General features: G+C 40.3%; 1 protein-coding gene across 1 annotated transcript in view; it reads right to left on the bottom strand.

The window, feature by feature from the left end:
* The window catches only part of LOC138030375 (immunoglobulin superfamily member 10-like), a 29438-nt gene that overhangs the window by 3674 nt on the left and 4434 nt on the right, over positions 1-21330 (bottom strand). The window contains exons 4-15 of the mRNA XM_068878295.1: positions 19381-19764; positions 18983-19048; positions 12528-12791; positions 7945-8069; positions 5391-5461; positions 4268-4410; positions 3459-3707; positions 3105-3353; positions 2751-2999; positions 2403-2645; positions 1239-1376; positions 430-448 (exon numbers count right to left, since the gene is read on the bottom strand). Of these exons, the coding sequence (XP_068734396.1) occupies positions 430-448; positions 1239-1376; positions 2403-2645; positions 2751-2999; positions 3105-3353; positions 3459-3707; positions 4268-4410; positions 5391-5461; positions 7945-8069; positions 12528-12791; positions 18983-19048; positions 19381-19764 (2200 nt within the window). The remainder of the gene's footprint in view (positions 1-429; positions 449-1238; positions 1377-2402; positions 2646-2750; positions 3000-3104; positions 3354-3458; positions 3708-4267; positions 4411-5390; positions 5462-7944; positions 8070-12527; positions 12792-18982; positions 19049-19380; positions 19765-21330) is intronic.

Genomic DNA, 21330 nt, shown 5'->3' with positions numbered 1-21330 from the left:
ACTCTTTGAAATGAACAAATTCAAATGAGCTTCGACCGAGTAGCTTTGTAAAATAATCAAATTATATGCCTCACATTGCACAATAAAACGTTAATTACCAATTTTACGCAATTACGCAATTTTCTTCTTAAAAAAAGAATATTTCCGGTAAGAGAAAAAGTGGTGGGTATAGCAACACTCTAGCTCTTCCGGGGAACGTCCTCTCTAGAATAAGTGGCTTTTCGCCCACCCCTTCCCCCTGGAACGAGCTACCCTCCCCCCCTCCCAATGCACAATAATGAAAAACTTTGATAAATTGGACGATTGGGAGAATTGCTCTTTGGAAGAAAGGGGAGAGGGAGGAAAGAGGAGAGATGCCCGGGAGAAAAATATAAAAAAAAAAGTAAAAAAAAAAGGGAGATGCATAAGAAATCAACATCTGTCACGTACCGATCAAGTTCTTGAACTCCTAACAAAGAAAAAAACAAGTTAAAATTTCTGTAAGCAAGAATAATGGAAAACTAAAAGCAAAGCCGATTTTCTGAGCGCAACATTGGGTGACTAAACGCGCTGAAAGGGGAAAAAAGAAATTAATATAAAATTCGCTATTTTGCGCTCGCATTTTCCTGCAGTTTTGTTATTTCACGTCCAAGATGAGCAAAGAACAAGAGAGGAATGAAGAAAACTTCAAAACGCACCGTCAGAGACCTTGTTTTGTTCATTAAATGCTCAGAGATTGAGTATTGACGCTCCCGTCGACTTCGCCGTCATAAATATAAACAATAAGTGACCTACAGCACGGAGGATGACGGCGGCTACATGAGCCGTTATCTAAACATATCATTTTCCGTATATGGTAATAATTTCACGATTACTCCAAGTTGTTTGGCAAAGAAAGTGTGTACCAACATTCCAAGAATAAAATTGCTATAATCGGTATGGATGTCATATAAAAATTTATCCTCAGCTGCTCGCGCCCTACACAAAACCTGAAATATGGTCATTTTATGGCATTAGCGAGTTTAAGCTGCAACGATGTCAACGAAAGTGAGAACGGCAGAAATGAACTAAAACAAAGCCTATGTACACTCTGCACGTCCGTTTTACATGTTGGTATGTTTCTTTGCCGTTCATGACCTGACTACGACGTGAATGCTTTGCTTTTCTCTCCACACTTCCACACCATTCATACCATACCTTGATGGTGTCGTACCAGTAGGCAATGAATAAATAAATAAATAAATTTTCTTAAAACTTACGTTTCTTTTGCCTTATGATGTAGCATGTTACAACTGAAACGAGCGTGACTACCAATACTCCTACTGGGACTAATGCATATATCAGGACTTCGTTAATGCTGCTTCCTCGAAGCTCAGAAGCAGGCTTCACTGGCTTCACTGAGATAAAAAAAAACGAAAACATCAACCTCGTTTCCAGGGTCTCTAGCAGACCAGAGAGACCCTGGGAACGAGGTTGCGAAAACATGTATTTTGCCATCTTGTAAACTACTTTGCAAAAGTTTAATAGAAAAGGTTTTGCAGGTTTCTAAACGGAGGTGATGGATCACACGGATCTGGTTATGCAATTGTGTGGCCTTTTTTCTCATTGAAGGACAACTGAAAAGGCTCCTTGACAAGATTTACTGATGAAGATTGGCCTCTGGCATTTGTATATTTCCACTCTGTGTTTTTTAATTAGTTTTAATTAGTTATTTCCTGGAATTGAAGAGTAATCACTACGTACATGTACAAATATTAAAGGGAGGAAAGTAATGGTTTCAAACTAAGAACAGCCGGATGATAAAGAACAATCTCCAATTCAGATAAAAGTTGAAGATGTTGAATATGCAAGTTGAATGTACGAAACTTTCATGTATTCTATATCATTAAATCTGTGAATTTATAAAATTCTTCTAGTGAACCTAGAGATACTGACTAGTCGGAAATTGAAGAATGTACCTAGACGACCATACTCGTCTCCTGGACTTCTAGGATTTTAATAAGATCGTGTAATGTCGTGATATAAATAATGTTACTGTTGGTGGGATTCACATAAGATATGGTAATATCTTTTAAAATCTGTTCAGATCTTGTATCAGCTATAAAAGAAACTCAAGAGCTTGTAATATCTCGATATGAATCTGATCAGATTTACATTGTAAGATATCGGTAAGAATATTGCATGTTAATAATATTAATAATGATGAAGATTGATACCATGCTGTAATCGAAGATCTTGATTAGTTTTAAATTATTACGAAAGTCTTAATAGAAAAGAGATCTTGAACTGAGCAGTGTCTCCTAGCCCAATTTGTATCAAACATACCGCACGTCAGATGTCGCTTAATACTCGTATAATTAAAGATGAAGATTGTATGCTTAAGGGACATTTCGTGTCGTCTTCTATAACCTGGCAACACTCACATTTTACAGTTATGAAGACATCTCCAGTAGTGGGGCTTCCAACACCATTATCAGCAGTACATCGGTAGCCTCCTGCATCTTGCCTTCTGATGCTAGTCATTGGCATGGTGACAGCAACGTTATCAGAACGTCTCGTCCATGTGACGTTCGGTGTTGGATTCCCGTCAGCTTTACAGTCCAGTATCACATCGTCTCCCTCAGTTACTGTTCGGTTTGCAGAGATTTCAATGATATTTGGTGACACTACAACAAAACCAATGATTCGTGCGGAATTAAGACACTAAGCAAAGAGTTACTTAGGCATAAGGGGACACTCCGTGATGTACTCTATTTGGCGGCAGTACTCACATTTCTCATGGACAATTATGAAGACATCTCCAGTAGCGGGGCTTCCAACACCATTATCAGCAGTACATCGGTAGCCTCCTGCATCTTGCCTTCTGATAATAGTCATTGGCATGGTGACAGCAACGTTATCAGAACGTCTCGTCCATGTGACGTTCGGTGTTGGATTCCCGTCAGCTTTACAGTCCAGTATCACATCGTCTCCCTCAGTTATTGTTTGGTTTGCAGAGATTTCAATGATATTTGGTGACACTACAACAAAACCAAGGATTCGTGTGGAATTAAGGCACTAAGCAAAGAAGTACTTAGGCATAAGGGGAAACTCCGTGACGTACTCTATTTGGCGGCAGTACTCACATTTCTCATGGACAATTATGAAGACATCTCCAGTAGCGGGGCTTACAACACCATTATCAGCAGTACATCGGTAGCCTCCTGCATCTTGCCTTCTGATGTTAGTCATTGGCATGGTGACAGCAACGTTATCAGAACGTCTCGTCCATGTGACGTTCGGTGTTGGATTCCCGTCAGCTTTACAGTCCAGTATCACATCGTCTCCCTCAGTTACTGTTTGGTTTGCAGAGATTTCAATGATATTTGGTGACACTACAACAAAACAAAGGATTTGTGTGGAGTTAAGACACTAAGCAAAGAGTTACTTAGGCATAAGGGGAAACTCCGTGACGTACTCTATTTGGCGGCAGTACTCACATTTCTCATGGACAATTATGAAGACATCTCCAGTAGCGGGGCTTACAACACCATTATCAGCAGTACATCTGTAGTCTCCTGCATCTTGCCTTCTGATGTTAGTCATTGGCATGGTGACAGCAACGTTATCAGAACGTCTCGTCCATGTGACGTTCGGTGTTGGATTCCCGTCAGCTTTACAGTCCAGTATCACATCGTCTCCCTCAGTTACTGTTTGGTTTGCAGAGATTTCAATGATATTCGGTGAAACTACAAGAAAACAGGTGATGGTGTGAAAACACAGACAAGGTACTTTATATTAAACAATGTGCAGTTCACAATATCTAGGATCAGGCCTTAAACGTATTGGATGTGAAGGTTGGTTAATGGGAAAAAAAATATTTTCAACAGCCAAGTCACTCCAGCCCGGCCTGAACAGACCCCGAAACACACGCTAGCACAAAACCTTCTTAGCGTTAGGGCAACGACACTCTGTGGCGTTAAAAAAGAAACTATGAATCTCCGGAACAGCCTTCCAAGAGCCGAACCTTGACGATGTAAGAGCGTACTCTATTAGAACCTTAGAGTCTAAGGCCTTGTTTAGACACCCAAGGTTTCAACTTTGTAAGAGTCTAAATGGCTGTATTTTTAATGCGTAATCCATTTTGGGAAACACCATGCTTTCAAAAATCCCCCAAAGCACTCGTGAAATGTTTTTCATTCTTCATTTAAAGAACGCCATGAACAGGTACAGCAAGAAATAAATGATAAGAAATTTCAAGATTTTATGTAGGAGATTGAGGTTCTAGCATTAAAAATGGAAAACTTACTTGGGTTTACTACCAACTGCGTATCAACTGTGAACGGTCCAAGTTCCCCATCAGCTATATCGACATGAAGTGGTTGAAGTGGGTCCATGAGGCCACTTGAAAACTGAAGGTCCACAATGGCTTGGACGATACCAGACCTAAGACTTGAAATAGGTAAACAATGCTTAATAGACTTTTGTTTAAATATGTCGGATTGTATGATTTCTTAAAAGAGCAATAAAATGCATTTCGGTGAGTTCAATAAATCATGTTTTGGACATTTTTTTTCTAAAAGTTATTGACGTATTTTAGTCTTCTCTTTCTTTCTTAAGTTTAGCGTGTCAATAGCGGAAGAATTAATCCTTGCATCCCGCGAGGACTGGACGCCAGTTAAGTTAAATTAGGCAATGACGTCAGAATGAGAGGGTGGCGTGGGAAAAAAGAGATTTTTTTTTCATTCTTTAGAGTCGCAGAAAATTTAGTTTAGTTGAAAACCATTTGTTCGATCCTCGGTGACTTCATCGTCTGTTTCTACTTTCCTTTGATCCGTGTAGCTATAGTTTTAAATACCCGTAAAATGGAGCAACGACAGAGTGTGGAGGGCAATGGGCGCACTGTCGGCTTCCGTTGACGTCCTATTTTCAGCTTTTACGATTTTTGCGAAAATTTGCAATTTTTGCAGCTGCTTGCAAACCTGGACATAAGTGTCATCTTGTACTCAAATATTATTGTAACAAACAGTGCTTAATATTTCTGCACACAAAGGAAATGGAATTGCAATTTGTGATCGTGTCAATTTAAAATACTGAGTAAGGTAGCCTTTGATTTTCTTATTGGAAATCCCTTAAGGTGCATGTTGATTAGAATGTTATGAACAAGATTAACAGCATTTACTTTATTGCCTTTAATCCATATTCACAATTAAACTGTCTATTTTTTAACCTTTGTAGCAACAATAGTACATTCCAAAACCCCTAGTGTAAGCGTGAACCTTACAAAGAGTAAAAGAAAATGGAACCAAAATGTTATATGAAGTCAACGTGTTGAGAATTAAAGAAGGCACATCTCTTAAGACATAGCAGATTTTCTGCAGCTGTTTGTTGAACGGCCGGTTAGTAAACACTGCATCAAAGTAAAACGTTACCTAAATTCCTTAATGTTTATGTAATAAGGACGTTTTCCTTCATTTTCTGGCCGGCTGTATGGGCTTGAGATCTGTAAAAGAAAATTTCAGTAAAAGTGAAACTAGATTACATCTAAGGGGAAGCTGAGAGGAAATAAATTTATCAATAAAAGATGCTGCACATGACTGTATTTGGTGTACTTATGGCCCCAGTTCTTCAAAGGGTGAATAACGGTATCCACTGGATAAATCAATAGACCATTTTTACAGATAAGGCTGCCACTTTGATTTCTATGGTTTCGAAAGACATTTGGGATACTCAGGGGACAAATTAACATGTATTTTCCCACTGGGCATCCCAAAATAGCCATTTGAAATAATAAAAATCAAAATGGCCGCCATATCTGCAGAAATTAAACGTCTATTGGATTTGCTGGTGTTTATCCGGTGGATAGCGTTATCCACCTTTTGAACAACCGAGGCCAGTAGTATATGGAATGAGCGTTCTGGTGCGTGTGGATCACGCCGATAGAGCGAATTGAGGAACATAGAAATAAAGGATACAGAGCGACGCGATGAAACAAAGGTATAGTGTATCGCTCATTCGGAAAAAAAACAATCTGGTGTCCTGTACGTATAAGTAAAATCCCAAAGTTTGAGAAGCGGAACAAGGTCTCAGTCAACGTGTTTGGATTCGAGGACGGAATAGTTGTTCCGGTGTTCTCTTCGACGGAGAAATTTAAAATTTAAATAACATCTGGCCTGTGATTTTTTCGTACGTGATTGCTTCTAAAAGATCACATAATTTTAAACATGACATAGTCTATCGTGGAGAGGATACAATAGACAAGTTCCTGGAAGCGTTACGGCTGGAAGAAGAAATAATTCAAACTCTCATGAGAGAGATTGTGCCCACGCAATTGACTCCTCCTGAGGAACAAGAGTTTCAACAAGCCACCCATTGTCACATTTGTGGAGGGGAACTTGGGACTGATCGGATTCGAAAGAGGAGACCCACAACACTTGCAAATTGAACTTTTGGTTAACGGGTCGAATTGCAGTCATTCTTCATAATCTCCGAAGCTATTGTGTATGACTCTCACCTCATTATGCAAGGCACGAGGACATTAAAGAACAACACCATCTACTGCATTCCAAACAATATGAAAAAGTATGTTTCTTTCTCCATTGGCTACCTGGGTTTTCGGGACTCGCTAGAATCATGAATGCATCCTTAGAACAAGCTTAAGTCGAATTTGGCGAAAGAGGGACAAACACCACATCGAGGAAAGCAACGACCACCACGATCTCTACCTGTTCTCTGAAGTGTTTATGATGGCTGATGTTTTCGAACGTTCACCGTCCAGGAGAAGACCGGAACGACTCTCCGGTTTTTGAATCTCAAACACGCTGACTGCAATCTTGTGCCCCTTCTCAAACTTTGGAATTTTACTTACAGGTTCAGGACACTCGACTATCATCCAAGTTGACCTCGTTTACATAGGGTTGCGATGATAGCTTCGCTCTTGGTCAGTTTTAACTGGTTGTAAGCCCGCCAAGATACTGCACCTGAAACACTTTTCATCCTCGTTTTTGATGCTAATGATAGCCTTGTTATCCTTTCCTATTTCTCGGGTAAAGGCAGAACTATCCGTTTGGACTTTCCTGAAGTTGCTGGCGAGTTCCAATGAGCATGAACTCAGTATTCTCTTCATACAGCTTCAACCATACACGCCCTCACAGCCCTGATACACCACTCCATAGCACACTTTGCCTCCGTCTCTCTTTCAGGCTTGTCTGGCTTGAACGACAGGTAAAGTTGAGTGTCGTCTGCATGTGCATGGGTGTTTGGTAGATGGGTCTTAGTTACTTCAAACAGCTTACTAGCATAGGCAGAAAAGAGTACCGGTCCTAGACATGACCCTTGAGGAACACCGAATGATAGGTGAGATCTGTCTGACAGTTCCCCATTGACCGCAACACGCCGGGAGCGACCAGACAAGTAAGATATTTTCCACATGATCCGCCCGCACCGGAGCGCTCATTCCGTATATCATATATCTTTCTTTACCCTTGGATTTAAGAGCAGCCTGGTGTAGGTAATATCTCCGAGTATTTACTCTCCCAACCATGATATACCACAGAGGACATACCACGACACCGGCAACTCTGTACCCTACTCTTTGCGAATGGTGTGTGGGTTCTTTTAAGTCCCACAAGGTTATGAACATTAAAAGGGCTGTGAGACGGGGCCCGCTATGTACGGTTTTTTGGTCCTTATCCGAGAAGACTAGACAGTCTAACCAAAGGTGTCCTGTTATGCATGGTGAAATAAAATGATACAAAAACAAGAGCGTCATGCATGAAATATTTTGCAGCGTATGGACAAAATTTATTTTAGTTGAGGTAACTGAACTGGAATACAGATGGCTCATCTCAATTCAGCACGTGGGACCCAAGGAAAGACCAGAAAGGAAATACTTGAAAAACTCTCTTTCACACATGGTGGTAGTAACCAAAAAGACAACACAACTTGATATTATATCGTTAACAATTGGAATGTATGCTAACTTACTGCTGCTGTCAGATTTGATGCCAGTTCTTCGAATTGAAGGGATCCTCTTGTTCTGAGAGCATCTGTCCATCCTATTCCTTGTAGCAATCTCAGTAAAACTGTAGTTGTCTTACAATGCGAAGAACCTGTCACAGATAGTTGATAATCATGAAACTATTACTGCTCTGATAAAATCGATTTCTAAGAGTCTTATTGCATTGCATTTATGTGTGGGAGGTTGATCAACTTTTAGTAACTACTTTTGTGATATTGTCAACATCATCATCACCATTGTTGCTGTTCTTTGAAGTGCTGCCAACTCCATTCCACCATTCAAGTCTGTCAGGCATTATTACAAGAGCAATGTCTGATGCTCTATTAGTATCACCCAACTAGTGGACTGATGCAAATCTTGCATTTTAATTGGCTACGCTACTACAGGACTATTAGTACTAGTCCTCGAGTAGCGAACAGCGTGACGCTTCCTTTCGTTCTATCCCCAAATAAATATTCCTTCAACTTGCATTTGCTAACTTTATTATTGCCTGTGATACTAAAACAATTAGACATTTCGCCCTTAAGGGCCGCGAGTCAATAGCCCATTCGGCTTCGCCTCATGGGCTATTGACCCGTAGCCCGCAAGGGCTACTAGTCTAATTTTTAAATGACAACTTGAACACCCTTTACCCTCTTCATTTTCCATAGCTATTAAATTATTAAATTCAATCGCGAGATCAAGGCAGGGGTAAGGATTGCACACTTGGTTAGTGGGAGGCATTCTGTGCGAGTGGTCCCGAGCTCGATCCCTAGTGACCTCACCTCCTTGCTTCGACTTCTTTCCAATCTGTGTAGCTCCAGGTAGCTTTAAATACCCTTAAAACGGAGTACTAATGGAAAGAGGGGGGTAAAATGAGCTCACCGTTGGCTTCCTGGGAGAATACCCTCTAGAAAGTAAAGGAACTACCAGCGTGAAATGAATTGTACCTGTACCTAGGCATTTTATTGACCTTTCCTCTTGTTTGATCCCAACCCTCCAATCATTAGAACAACGTCAATGATGAGGCAGTTTTTCCTCTCTTGTTTAACTTTCTCGTTATCATCGCCATCATCATCATCATCATCATCATCAACATCATTATCATCATCGTCATCATTATTGACGAAATTAACTCACAAGGGAACCTGTAAGGTCTTTTAGCTCAAATAAACATATTATGCCTAAGTGGACACATGTCACATAAATGATAGTGGCGGGCATTAATCAACAAACCGGATAAAAGCAAAGTCAACAGATTATGCTATTTTTTTTACCATAGCCTCACAAACACAATTCTGTTGAATGATGAAATGATAAATATGAAATGGATCATATATGAACTGCAGATATGAAATCAAGTGAAGCTATGATCTTTGCAGTTATGAACGCAACTTTTGCAATTGCGTAGTGAAGCCTGAAAAATTCAGGACTTCAACAGGGGTTGAACCCGTGACCTCGCGTTACCGGTGCAACGCTCTAACCAACTGAGCTACGAAGCCACTGACGTTGGGAGCTGGTCATTTGTGGGTTCTAATATTCCAGAGAGGAATGAATCAATAATGAAATGATATATATGAAATGGATCATACATGAACTGCGGATATGAAATCAAGTGAAGCTATGATCTTCGCAGTTTTGAACGCAACTTTTGCAATTGCCTAGTGAAGTTGCGTTTATAACTGCGAAGATCATAGCTTCACTTGACAATTCCGTTTGTTGGGCATGGTCGAAAGCAGTAAACACCCCACCTTGTATTAGAGTATCGTAAGGGTCTGTTTCGCAAAGCCAACCAATTAAGGTAAGCTAAGCACCAGTCCAATAGCTGAAATTCGAGGATGTGATCTCTTTGTTCTTAGATTAGGCAATTACTTGTAGACATTTATGTCTGTTACTTAATAAGTGACGTGTCACTGGTGTTTGGATTTTAATACTTTTTAAGCTTTTTTTTTATGTCAGTTCAACTCTGGCTGGTACTTACTAGACCTAAGGAAAAAAAAAGAACTATCTATAATGAAGGTGGAAAGGATTCAATAATACAATTTACTTGCAACAGTCAAAACCGTTTTTGCAGTGTTTTTTATTGCAGGGATGTCAAGCCAAGCGCGAAAGCCGAAGGTTAAATAGACTGAGCAGATGAATAAGGACATTTTCGATTGTAAGAGAAAAGCTAAAGATATTGTGCCGTCGAAGAATCCTTCCTGCAATGAAAATGGAAGGAGAAGCGGTTAGGTAGATGTCATGAAAGAGCTTTGGGACGAAATGGCCATTTACAACTGAAGAGCCAAAACCTCTGGGTTCGGGCTTCACGACTAGAAAAAATGAACAATGATAGAATGGATGCGAAAGGAACTTTATCAAGTGTCTAGTCGTTCTAGCGCTGGAGCACTAATTGGGGACACTGTAAACTGATGTTACTGCGGGGATGATGCTACGGTAGCGAGGGATATTTCTACCCAAGGTTGTATTGAAAACGAAAATCAAAGTAATTATTCGAAGTAAATAACATTTTTTCCGCTGAAAGGGATCTTGATTTGCATATGACAGGTACGTAGTAAATTTCTCTTAGAGAGATGAATCAATAGGCGATTCATCGGAGGTGTGAAATGATGTTCCGGGCCGATTACCAGAATACACGGCAATCAACACGCTGCCGATTGTCAACTGGTGCCTTAATGACGATGGGCATGTCATAACAGTTCGCGGGTCAATTACCAATTATGCGTTCAATGAGATTGCAACTTGACGCAAAAACACCCTCTTGGTCCCATATGGTAAAACGGGACGGGATTTAATCGATCAACTAACCAAGCATGTTAACGATTGAAACAATGGCACAACAGTGCATCACATCACACTCAAAGTGGTAATTATTTACCTTGCTCTGGCGCTACAAAACCCTAGCCAAAAATCTAAAGCAAACAACACCAACAATGTCTCGAAAAGCGGTTGGGACTGTGGAAAAATGGTGAAATTGACTATCCTTTGCGTGAGGGGAGAATGATTTAAAGGCGCTTACAAAGAGCAAAGAGACATGATCCACCAAATAAAGCGAAAATTTTCGCTGGGCTAGTTATTGAAGGTCGAATTACGTTTTTTGAGAGGTGATGATGGTGGGGGCGTGTTGCTCTTGACGGATGATGTTGATGTTATGCCGCAACTGCACGACAAAAACCCGGCAGCGAAGGAGGCTAAGCTTGGTTCCCTATTGTTTGGTCCGGTGGACAATATTTCTGATATTTTATATCAGGAAATAGATGGAGAAATTATAAAGGAGGCCGCTTTAAGGACTAAAGAGCCGGGGGAACCTTCTGGTATCGACGTAAATAGATTTAAGAGAATTCTAACTTCTAAATCGTTCAAGAAATCAAGTTTCAATCTTTGTGATGCTATTGCCACACTGACAAGGAGGTTGTGTACGGAATAGGTAGATCCTACTTCCATGGAGGCCATACTAGCAAATCGCTTGATCCCCCCGTTCAAAAAAGTGTTGACTGATTACTAAGCCAAAGAAAGAAGATGCTGCTGGGGAGAGAGAGATGTTCAGGGGCAAGGCAATCAACATCACCGAGCAAGGGCCACAAGCACGTAAACGCAGCTATTGGGTCCAGGTCATGCATTTTGCGGCCTTCACATTTGGACTGTGACATCGCTGGACGTATTTCCTTAGAACGCTTCTGAGACATTCATGATCTGATGGAACCGCTAGAGTGCACAATCTTTGACATACTGATACCTGCCATCACGGGGCATAACTGCTCACAGAGTGAGCGAGATCTTTTGGATCTACCAGTACGGATGGGAGGACTGAGTTTTACGAACCCTAGAAAACAAGCGGAGTCAGAGTACGCATTGTCCGTCAAGATATTAGCCCCGCTTGTAACGCAGATAGTTTTACAAGCACACGAGCATCTGGATAACACTGTAGTAAGAACTTTGCATCAAAGCGTGCATAAAGAGAAATATGAAGCTTTGCAGGAGAGGTGTGAAAATGTGAGAAACTCCCTATCAAGTAAGACTAGGAAAGCCGCTGATCTTGCTATGAAGAAAGGCGTATCAAGCTGATTGAAAGTAATCCCGCTTAAGGACATGGTCTATACTCTCAATAAGAGGAGTTTAGAGATGCCGTTGCCTTGAGGTATGATTGGCAAAATCAACGATATCCCTTCGGTCTGTTTCTGTGGGGATAAGTTCAGTGCTGACCATGCTATGATATGCAGACGAGGGGGCTTTATTATCCATCGGCATAATGAGCTCCGTGATCTCTACGTTGAAATGCCGAATGCCATGTTTCATGATCTTGACGTGCAACCAGTCTTACAGGAGATCAATGGCGAAGTCTTACCAAGAGGTTCTAATTGAGCCCCTGGCGCTCGGCTTGACATTCGCGCACGTAGATTTTGGGCAAGCCAAGGTTCTGCTTTCTTTGATGTCCGGGTGTGCCACCCAAACGCAGAATCCTATAAAGACCTTACGCCCCATTAGTATGAAATCTATGCACGGTCTCTACAATGATAGTCCTTTGCATGGTCAAAAATATATATATATCTTATTTCCTTTCGTAACTTACAAATTATGTTAACAGACGCAAGACTTGAAACAACTCCATATCCATTATCAGCCGTACATCTGTACGATCCAGCGTCATTCAACTGTATCCTTACAAGATTCAAAACGGAACCAGTGGCATTTACCAACTGGTTAGTGGTGGCACCTTCTCTTGTCCATGTGATGTTTGGCAATGGATCACCAGACACTTCGCATGTAAGTGTTAAATTTGATCCAATACCATTTCGAGTTTTCCTTGCAGGCAGTGTAATCATCCTTGGAGGAACTAGATAGTAGGAAAAAAACAATCATTTTCTGATGATACATGTTAATAATAATTTTTTTTTTTTTTATCATAACATTGCAATAAATATATGTTATTGCTAAAGATATGGTGCAAAAAAGTTGAATTGGTTATTGGATCATAAAGTGTGTAGTACGTTGGGATATTTTTACGAGTCTCGCTCTATTTTGGCGAGTCAAAAATACAAGAGACGATTGAAAATATGCCACGATACTATACACTTGATGATCCAATAAGCTATTTATTATCGGTGAGGGTAAAAGGAGGAATGAGTTTGCGGAATGGCATAATTATGCGAAATGCAATATATGCAGAATGACTCCAAGAAATAAATTCAACTTATTTGTTTCCAGCTTCCCGTTCCCCAACCGCGCGCTGTGATGTAAACAAACAACGTACTCTGATAGCTTCTGCTAGTCGAAGGTGGTATTTTAAACTTGAAATGAGGGGAAAAGGTTTAGGCGTTTTAGGTGGCGAGAATGATTTTTTTCTTTCTTTACGCTTAACGGAGTTGTTCTGAGTCAGCTTTATATAAGTTAACTTATAAACTTTATTTGTCCATGTAAATTAATTAATGTGTGGTAACAAATGCTAGGTGTGATAAGGCCCGAGCGAAGACCAGATTCCTTTGTAGAAAAAGAGGTGCTATCCGCAGAAAATGCTATAACGCGGTTGCGAAATCCCTCGAAAATACTTTTGTTCTTGGGCCATCGTAGTTTGATCAAAAGTAAGACACAAACAGCAGTGATAAACATATTGAACTTGTTCATTTTGATTATGACTTGACGTTTCGTATGTGCTGTACATACATTTTCAAAAGTAATCGTTGAAATTTAAAACAGCTATTTATGTATAACAAAGCGGATGAGGGGACTGGAACCTACAGAGCAAATTGTTGGGACTGTAACAGTTTTTACATCGGTAAAACTAAACGGCGGCTTCACGATAGAAAAACCAAACATTTTATGGCCCTAGCTAAAAGTGACGATACTTCAGTCATTGCTGACCACGTCAAGGCCACTGGACATAACATCAACTGGGATCATTTTGATATTTTAGCGAAGGGCAAAACAGACTATCATTGTAAAATAAAAGAGACCTTCTTTATTCAAGAACTTGAGCCAGCTTTCAACGTCAACGACGGAAGTGAAAAGCTGATGCTTTATTAATCTTTTCTGTGTTTATTATTATTTTACTGTTGAGTATTTGCTTAATCTAGGTTCCAGTCCCCTCATCCGCTTTGTTATATATAAATAGCTGTTTTAAATTTCAACGGTTACTTTTGAAAATGTATGTAGAGCACATACGAAACGTCAAGTCATAATCAAAATGAACAAGTTCAATATGTTTATCACTACTGTTTGTGTCTCACTTTTAATAAAATCCTTCGTGCTCGAAGGCTTCGATTCATCCCAACTTGTATGCCACAGCTGGAAGGAGGTATAAATGTCACTTCATTCATTTTCTTTCAGTCATCGTTTAGTGTTATCAGACGTTCAGCGTCCTTATAAAGAACATTTGTTTTCACTTTCATCTCAACAGCTAAGTCGACAGAAATTACCGGCCGCACCACCTCTATTTTGATGCATCTTTGAGGTTTCCGCCATACATTTTCTTGCAGCTACTTGCAATGTTCGGCCTCAGGCGATCCCAGAACCCTTTGCGTATAAAGAGGGATCCGATTACTGGCAACTCATTCACTTCAGAGCAACTTTAAAACAATTTACGCCCCTTTGTACGTCTTTTAATTAATTAAAGCAAATGTTCCCTTAGTCGTATAAACATAACAACTTTCTTTAATTTTCCAGACATGTTTCGACGGTACATCCGTCATCTTCAGTGTTACATAGTAAGGCATCCTGCCCACCGGATTGCTTCGAGATCCTGGACTCTGCAGGCACTAAGTACCAAGTGAAGCTTAAGGAATCCATGTATATAAAATGGGAGAAGCCCGATCTCAACCAGCAGGTGAAACACATTAACCTGACTCTCTACTGTAAGGAACTAAGCGTCACTCATTTAAATTTTTGTTTAATTTGTTCTGTTTTGATTTAACACGCAATATTGACAACGCAATGTAACGAAGTTTGTAAGATCGCGCGCGCTTTAAATTCAATGGCGATTTCAAACTATGTAACACTGAAGATGACGGATGTACCGTCGAAACATGTCTGGAAAATTAAAGAAAGTTGTTATGTTTATACGACTATCTATATTGTTGCTGCTATCTAGACCTTTTAAATGTTCCCTTCCTTTTAGCAAATTTTCCCTTTCTTGGCTCTTCTTCTTTAATCTGAAATTGCAATTTTTATTATGATTAATTGGTAATAGGACTTCGTGTCGTCCGATTCGGTCTGTAACCATCCCGGGGGGATGGGAGGGGAGACTCCCATATAAAAAGGACGGGGGTGCTCGTCGTACCTTTTAGGGGTTAAAAAAGTGGTTTTGGCACCTCTTAGGGTGTTCAGCCTCGAAAGATCCACAGCGGGAGCTTTAGCAGTACCATTCGGAGTACTGAGCCGAAAAATTATGACAGGAGACATTTGATAATTAACTATTTTTTAATGTTGGGGTGAAATAATTTCATGCCACGCCCACAAGACAGGATCTTGGTACCTCTTTGGGGTTCTTTTCAAAATTTCCGACGAGCACCCCCGTCCTTTTTACATGGGAGTCACTCCCCCTTCCCTCCCAGGGTAACCATACCAGTGATAAACAAATCGGACTCCCTCTGCACGTTCGTCCGATTTGTTATCATTCGTATGATAACAGACTGAATTGGACTCCAATCAGTCCTATTACCATTACGAATTTGAAACATCACACAGAAGACAAGACCTGCTTTCAATAATTTGCATTTCCAGACTTTCCACATTAAATGTACACTTTTAAAATTTGCATAAAAGAGAAATTTCTTCCTCCCCAAATCGAGCCAATTCACAAATTTTCATTCCAGTACAACCTCAACCTCTGATAGCAGTGACCACATTATTCCTCACTACTGTATAGATTTCCTGAGAACATTAACATCACTTTTGAATAATTCGCTGGTAGCATAAATAATAAAAACAATGAATTATAATAGCGAAGCTCCACGCGCGCGCGTGGAGCACCATAGTTAAGAAAATATGGTAACCCATCGATGCGAGAAAATTTGGTGTTATAGCCATGACGTCATGAACATCCGCACGTCCACCCCTCCATGAATGCCAATGTGACCAGTATCATGCTAGTTTACATCTTTGATATTGGACATCCATCTTTTGATTAATTGACACCTGCCAAAACAAGGTATCCGCTGACCAGTATCACGTGACCATATCGCGGGCTCAAGCTTAGAGCTCGTCGAGATCAGCTGTTTAAAGTTGACCGCTGACCAGGGACTGGTTTTCGATTGGATTGCAGGCTCAACCCACGTTAACTCACCTGATTATAATTCGCGCGCTTTCTGTGGCTCGACGCGGCTATACGGCCATACTATATATAAACGAAAGTTCTTACACAGTCAACGCTTTTCGTGTTCAGGTGGAAAACGGTTTTGAAGATGGTGCATTGTTCACTGGTTTCAATCCAGTTTGACGTGTCTGGATAACCGTGGATCACACTGGAGGCTACGCAGATACAGAAGCCCGTCTGGAGCGTGCAACGTCCATACAGTGTCTGTGAAACGGCGTTTTCACAAGTAGGTTTATTTTTAGACTAGCCCTTCCCGCGAATTAGGTCAAAAGACAAAGGCAGTTCCGGTTCGGTGACCCTATGACGTCAGCTTAATTTCTTGTAAATGGTCATCGGGCTCCTGTGGGAGTCTCATTCACGGGAAATTCAATCTAAAAATAAATCGGTCTGTGAAAACGCCGTTACACGAACACAGTAGAGTTGTAGGCTCCGAGTCATGGGTTCCTGGCAGTTATTCAAGTCAAGCATCGGCGGGATGTAAACTTAAAGCTGAGTGTTTATTTTTAATTTGCTTAGAGCTGCTTTTTTCTCTGTATTGCAATTTTTGGCATATCTTTAGAAGCTCTGATAAGGTTACATGCAGCCTGGAGGACCTATGTCTAGAACAGAAACGAAAGGACTGAGCGAAAGAGAATGACAACAAAAAAACAGAATACCAATAATAGCTCATACTTAGCACACAATCTTAGTTTATCTCCCTAGACTCTGTTGTTGATAAGTATACAGTTCCCTCGTTAAAACAATGTAGCCTTGTTTTGGGAGTTGGAGCAGCTTACACTTGCCTTTTGAAATTGTCTGACGTAATTAATTCCATTTTAAGTCACTTTTAACAGTTTAAATATTAAAGTTGCGTTTTTGTAATAGCTCAAGTCTGGTAAAAACAGCATCTTCATATAAAGGGTCAAGAAACATGTTATGGCATGTTTATACACAAGCTTTATTTTAAAGACGACAGGAGCCAACGACGATTGTTCTTTAGGAGCGTTTCACAGACAAATCCGGCCATTGAGTAGGGCATTTGAACACCATTTTGGCCCGAGGGGGAGGGAATTTCAACGATTCAATAAAGTAATAAATTAGTACTTCATTATTGACTGCTTTTAGCATTTTTTATCATGAATGCCTTTATGATCACTTCATTTCACTAAGAATATTATTTTGGTTCCGTTAAGTACGAGTACGTGAAATTCTTTAGCTTGTGTATCTTGAAAGTGTTTGGACATAACATAAATGCGGTGAACTAGGTCGGCGTCAGACACAAATTATTCAGGTATTAACCCTGAACGCAAAGATGCATCAAAATAGAGGTGGTGTGCCAGGTAATTTCTGTCGACGTATCTGTTGAGCTAAGAGTGAAAACAGGTGCTCTTTATAAGGACTCAGGAGGTCTGATAACACTAAACGATGACTGAAAGAAAATGAATGAAGTGACGTACACACCTCCTTCCAGCCGTTGCATTCAACTTGAGATGAAGGGCTCGAAGGATTTCACAACCGCGTTATAGCATTTTCTGCGGATAGCACTCCCTTCTCAACAAAGGAATCCGGTCCTCGCTTGCACATAACTTAATTGACATGGAGAAATAAAGCTCATAAGTTAACTTATATAAAGCTGACTCGAAGCAACTTTAGGAGCGTTGCTTCCCCAAGGACGCAAAAAGGACTGCTTACAAAAAGCGTAAAGAAAGAAAAAAATTCTCGCCGCCTAAAAGATCACCTTCGACTGGCAGAAGCTATCAGAGAACGATCGAAGAAGCTTCGTTTACATCACAGCGCGCGGTTGGGAAACTGGAAACTGGAGTTTTCCTTCACATAAGTTCATTTATTCCTTTGAGTCATTCTGCATATATTACATTTCGCATAATGATATCAATAATAATAATGATAATGATAATGATGATAATAATAATAATAATAATAATAATAATAATCAGTTTAATTACTCTTTTTGTGGCTTAACAGCTAAATTACAAAAGTGGTCAAAATACTAATCATATATATACATTATTATGAAACATTTTACTAGGAATATCTGTATGTAAATTATGTCGAGACGGTTATTAGAGGCCATGGCGGGATCCTCTCTGATGGTGCTTGAACGTAGATTGTATCCATGGGACACAGTTGTGCGCAATGGCAGCAAGTTAGCAAGGACACCGGTGTCCCGAACTCCCTGGATAAACTTAGTGCATGCTGCAGCACGCCGATCCGAGAGAGTACGAAGTCCAAAGTGCACAAGTGCGTCCCTGTAGGGAAGCCCAGGAAAGATTATCTATAAGGCTTTTTTATGCACATCCTCAATTAGGAGCTTACGATACCCAGCAAATTTGCCCAAACTCGGAAGGCATACTCCAACACTGAATGGATCAGGTTGGAGTGCACCAGAACTAACTCCCCTTCCATCACACTGACTTCTTCAAACAACGCAATGCGTATAGGCGTTTGCGTTCTCTCTGAACAATGTACTCGCAGTGCGTGCTCCAGCATAAATTATCCGTAACATACACACCAAGCAACTTATACGTGTGGACGCGCTCAATTTCGGACCTTTTACCCTCGCCGATTTATTATTCAACTTTTTTGCACTATATCCCTGGCAAGCGAATCGAAAACAACCGAGAGCGAGCGACTGATTTATACGTGGCAAACGTTAAAACCTCAACTGGTCAAATTGATTCTCTAGTATACTTTCTCGTGGACAAAAAAACGTTTCTCACCTTTCACGTCAACAAAGACAGAGTCATCCCAATTAAACGGTATGCCTTGCGCACCACGATAACTCACTGTGATAGTGTATATACATATTCCTCACCATTCTTAACGTTCAGCAACTGCAGGGTTGCGGTTTGGCGAGGGTTAAACTTGCTACGAAGATCTGGATCCTCTACTCTAAAGTCGGTGGGGATTCCAGAACCCTCGCAACCGGTAATGATCAACTGTCTAAGATTCCCCGTTTCTCAACTTTCACGTCAACAAATGGGACTAGGGCATAAAAGAGGACGCGAATACATAGTACATGAGAAATGACGTTCTACCGCAAACAAAATACTTCAGTTCTTTAGCTTTTACATGTTATAAAGCAGTAAATATCAACTTGAAACGAGTGGTTTCTCACCTTTCACGTCAACAAAGGCCGAGTCAAACAGATTTCTCCCTCCGCCTTGTTCAGAACGGTAACTCACTCTGATAATGTACACGTATTCGTCACCATCCTTCACGTTCAGTAACTGCAGGGTTGCGGGTTGGCTAGGATTGTATTTGCTACGAAGATCTGGATCCGGTACTCTAAAGTCGGTAGCAGAACCGGAACCCTCGCCTAATCTCGATGCTATCGGAACTTCATCGTCTGTCCCTTCGTCTTGCCTCTTTCTGCTTATGCTGACAGAAACGATTCGGGCCTCTGGTTCACTGTATTCCCACACAAGATCCACGTTGGTGTTGTTAACTCCATCAACAACGATGAAAGGATCACCAGGTTTTTTTGTCCAAAATTGAGCCTCTGAAACGATGAAGCGAAAAAAACATGATCAAAGATCCACAGGCAATGACAAAACAAAACACAGGATTTTACTTTCTTAACTATTCACTCAGTGACTTTTAGTTGACGTCTTACCTGATATCTTCAATGATGTTAAAGTCAAAACGATTGTCAAAATCCAACCTGTAACATTTGGGAATGATACCACCATACTGAGGGAAATTTCTTAACAAACGATTGTGCAATGATCTGTCAATAGACTCGGGGAGATTACTCTAGACCGGCTGTGGCTGTTCCGGCTCTGGGTAGCAACCTAAAGGGACCAAACAGATGAATATAAATTGTCTACAACTGATTTGGTAAAAATAGACGAGGAGTAACTGCAGCTGCCATTTTGACCGCGTCATTGGAAAACTGCAGAGTTATCGATATGTCTTCTTACAATAGTCAAGCTTTCCCTTAAAAGTAAGCTAAGGCTACAACTGTCTCACCCAGTGCTTAAAAAACCTTGTTTTAAGTCGTTGATGATTTTGGTCAGTCCTAAAGACTGTAAGTTCCACAAGATGTCGAATACGTACAACGTCGAGCTGACGAAATCGAAAGGAAAAATATTTACCCACCTGAAGATACTTACGTCTGTAACGTTATGGAGGTAAAATGGTCGATTACGGAAAACTGCGACTAATGCAAGCTAATATCATTCGATTGTATATTTTCCTCTTCCTCCTGATGGTGTGAATAAGTGATAACCTGCTGCCAGTAAATTATCGTATTCAATTCAAGATCTTGAAGATTACTTTTAAGGTGATTCATGGCATGGCCCCTAGTTATTTAAGTAACCTGATCTGTATTAGATCATCGTCTAGATATTCACTACGCAATAATGATACAATATTTTTAGAACGCCCAAAAGGGGTTATTAAATATTTTTCCTATTGACTTTGCCGTTGAAGCTCTTTTTCCAAATGTTGAACTGAAACATTATCAACTTTTGAAATTCCACCAGATTCATCCTTGCTTTGGTTTTCACTGTCTTTTTCCTCTCTACATTGATATTCTACTTTGTCTACCGCGTAATCAATATCGATTGTATTAAATATATATATATATCTATACGGTAGAAGTCCTTGAATATTTCAAGAGTACTTCCTTGATGATTTGGTTCTTTTAGGAAGATAGTCCAACCATTACAACACTCAAAACCTCATATTTTCAATGCCTTCGAGTCTAAAATTCTAATAACGTTTGCGCAAAGACATTCCTACGCCACGTTTATGACTTGCTATCAGATTTCACTTAAACACGACACTCTGTCCTCTCCCTCGAAATCATATTTTTCGTTACCTGTTTTTTTATAATTATGGGGAATATAACTTTGGTCTCTTTAGCTTTTCTGCACCACTTACTTTGTAACATCGCACCCAACCTAATACGTATGATGCAGATGAAGAGGAAAGCATCAGTCTCTACGAGCCCGCATATGGCTCTCCTAAGGCTATCTTATCAAGTCAATATTCTTTAGGTATTCTGCTCACATGTATAGCAAATTGTTGATGGAGTATATTGCACTAGAACATGCAACTGGTA

This window comes from Montipora capricornis, chromosome 13 (genome assembly GCF_036669925.1).
Source record: "Montipora capricornis isolate CH-2021 chromosome 13, ASM3666992v2, whole genome shotgun sequence".
Lineage (NCBI taxonomy): Eukaryota > Metazoa > Cnidaria > Anthozoa > Scleractinia > Acroporidae > Montipora > Montipora capricornis.
Note: the sequence above shows the minus strand (reverse complement) of the source record. Positions and strands in the feature narration are given on the sequence as shown.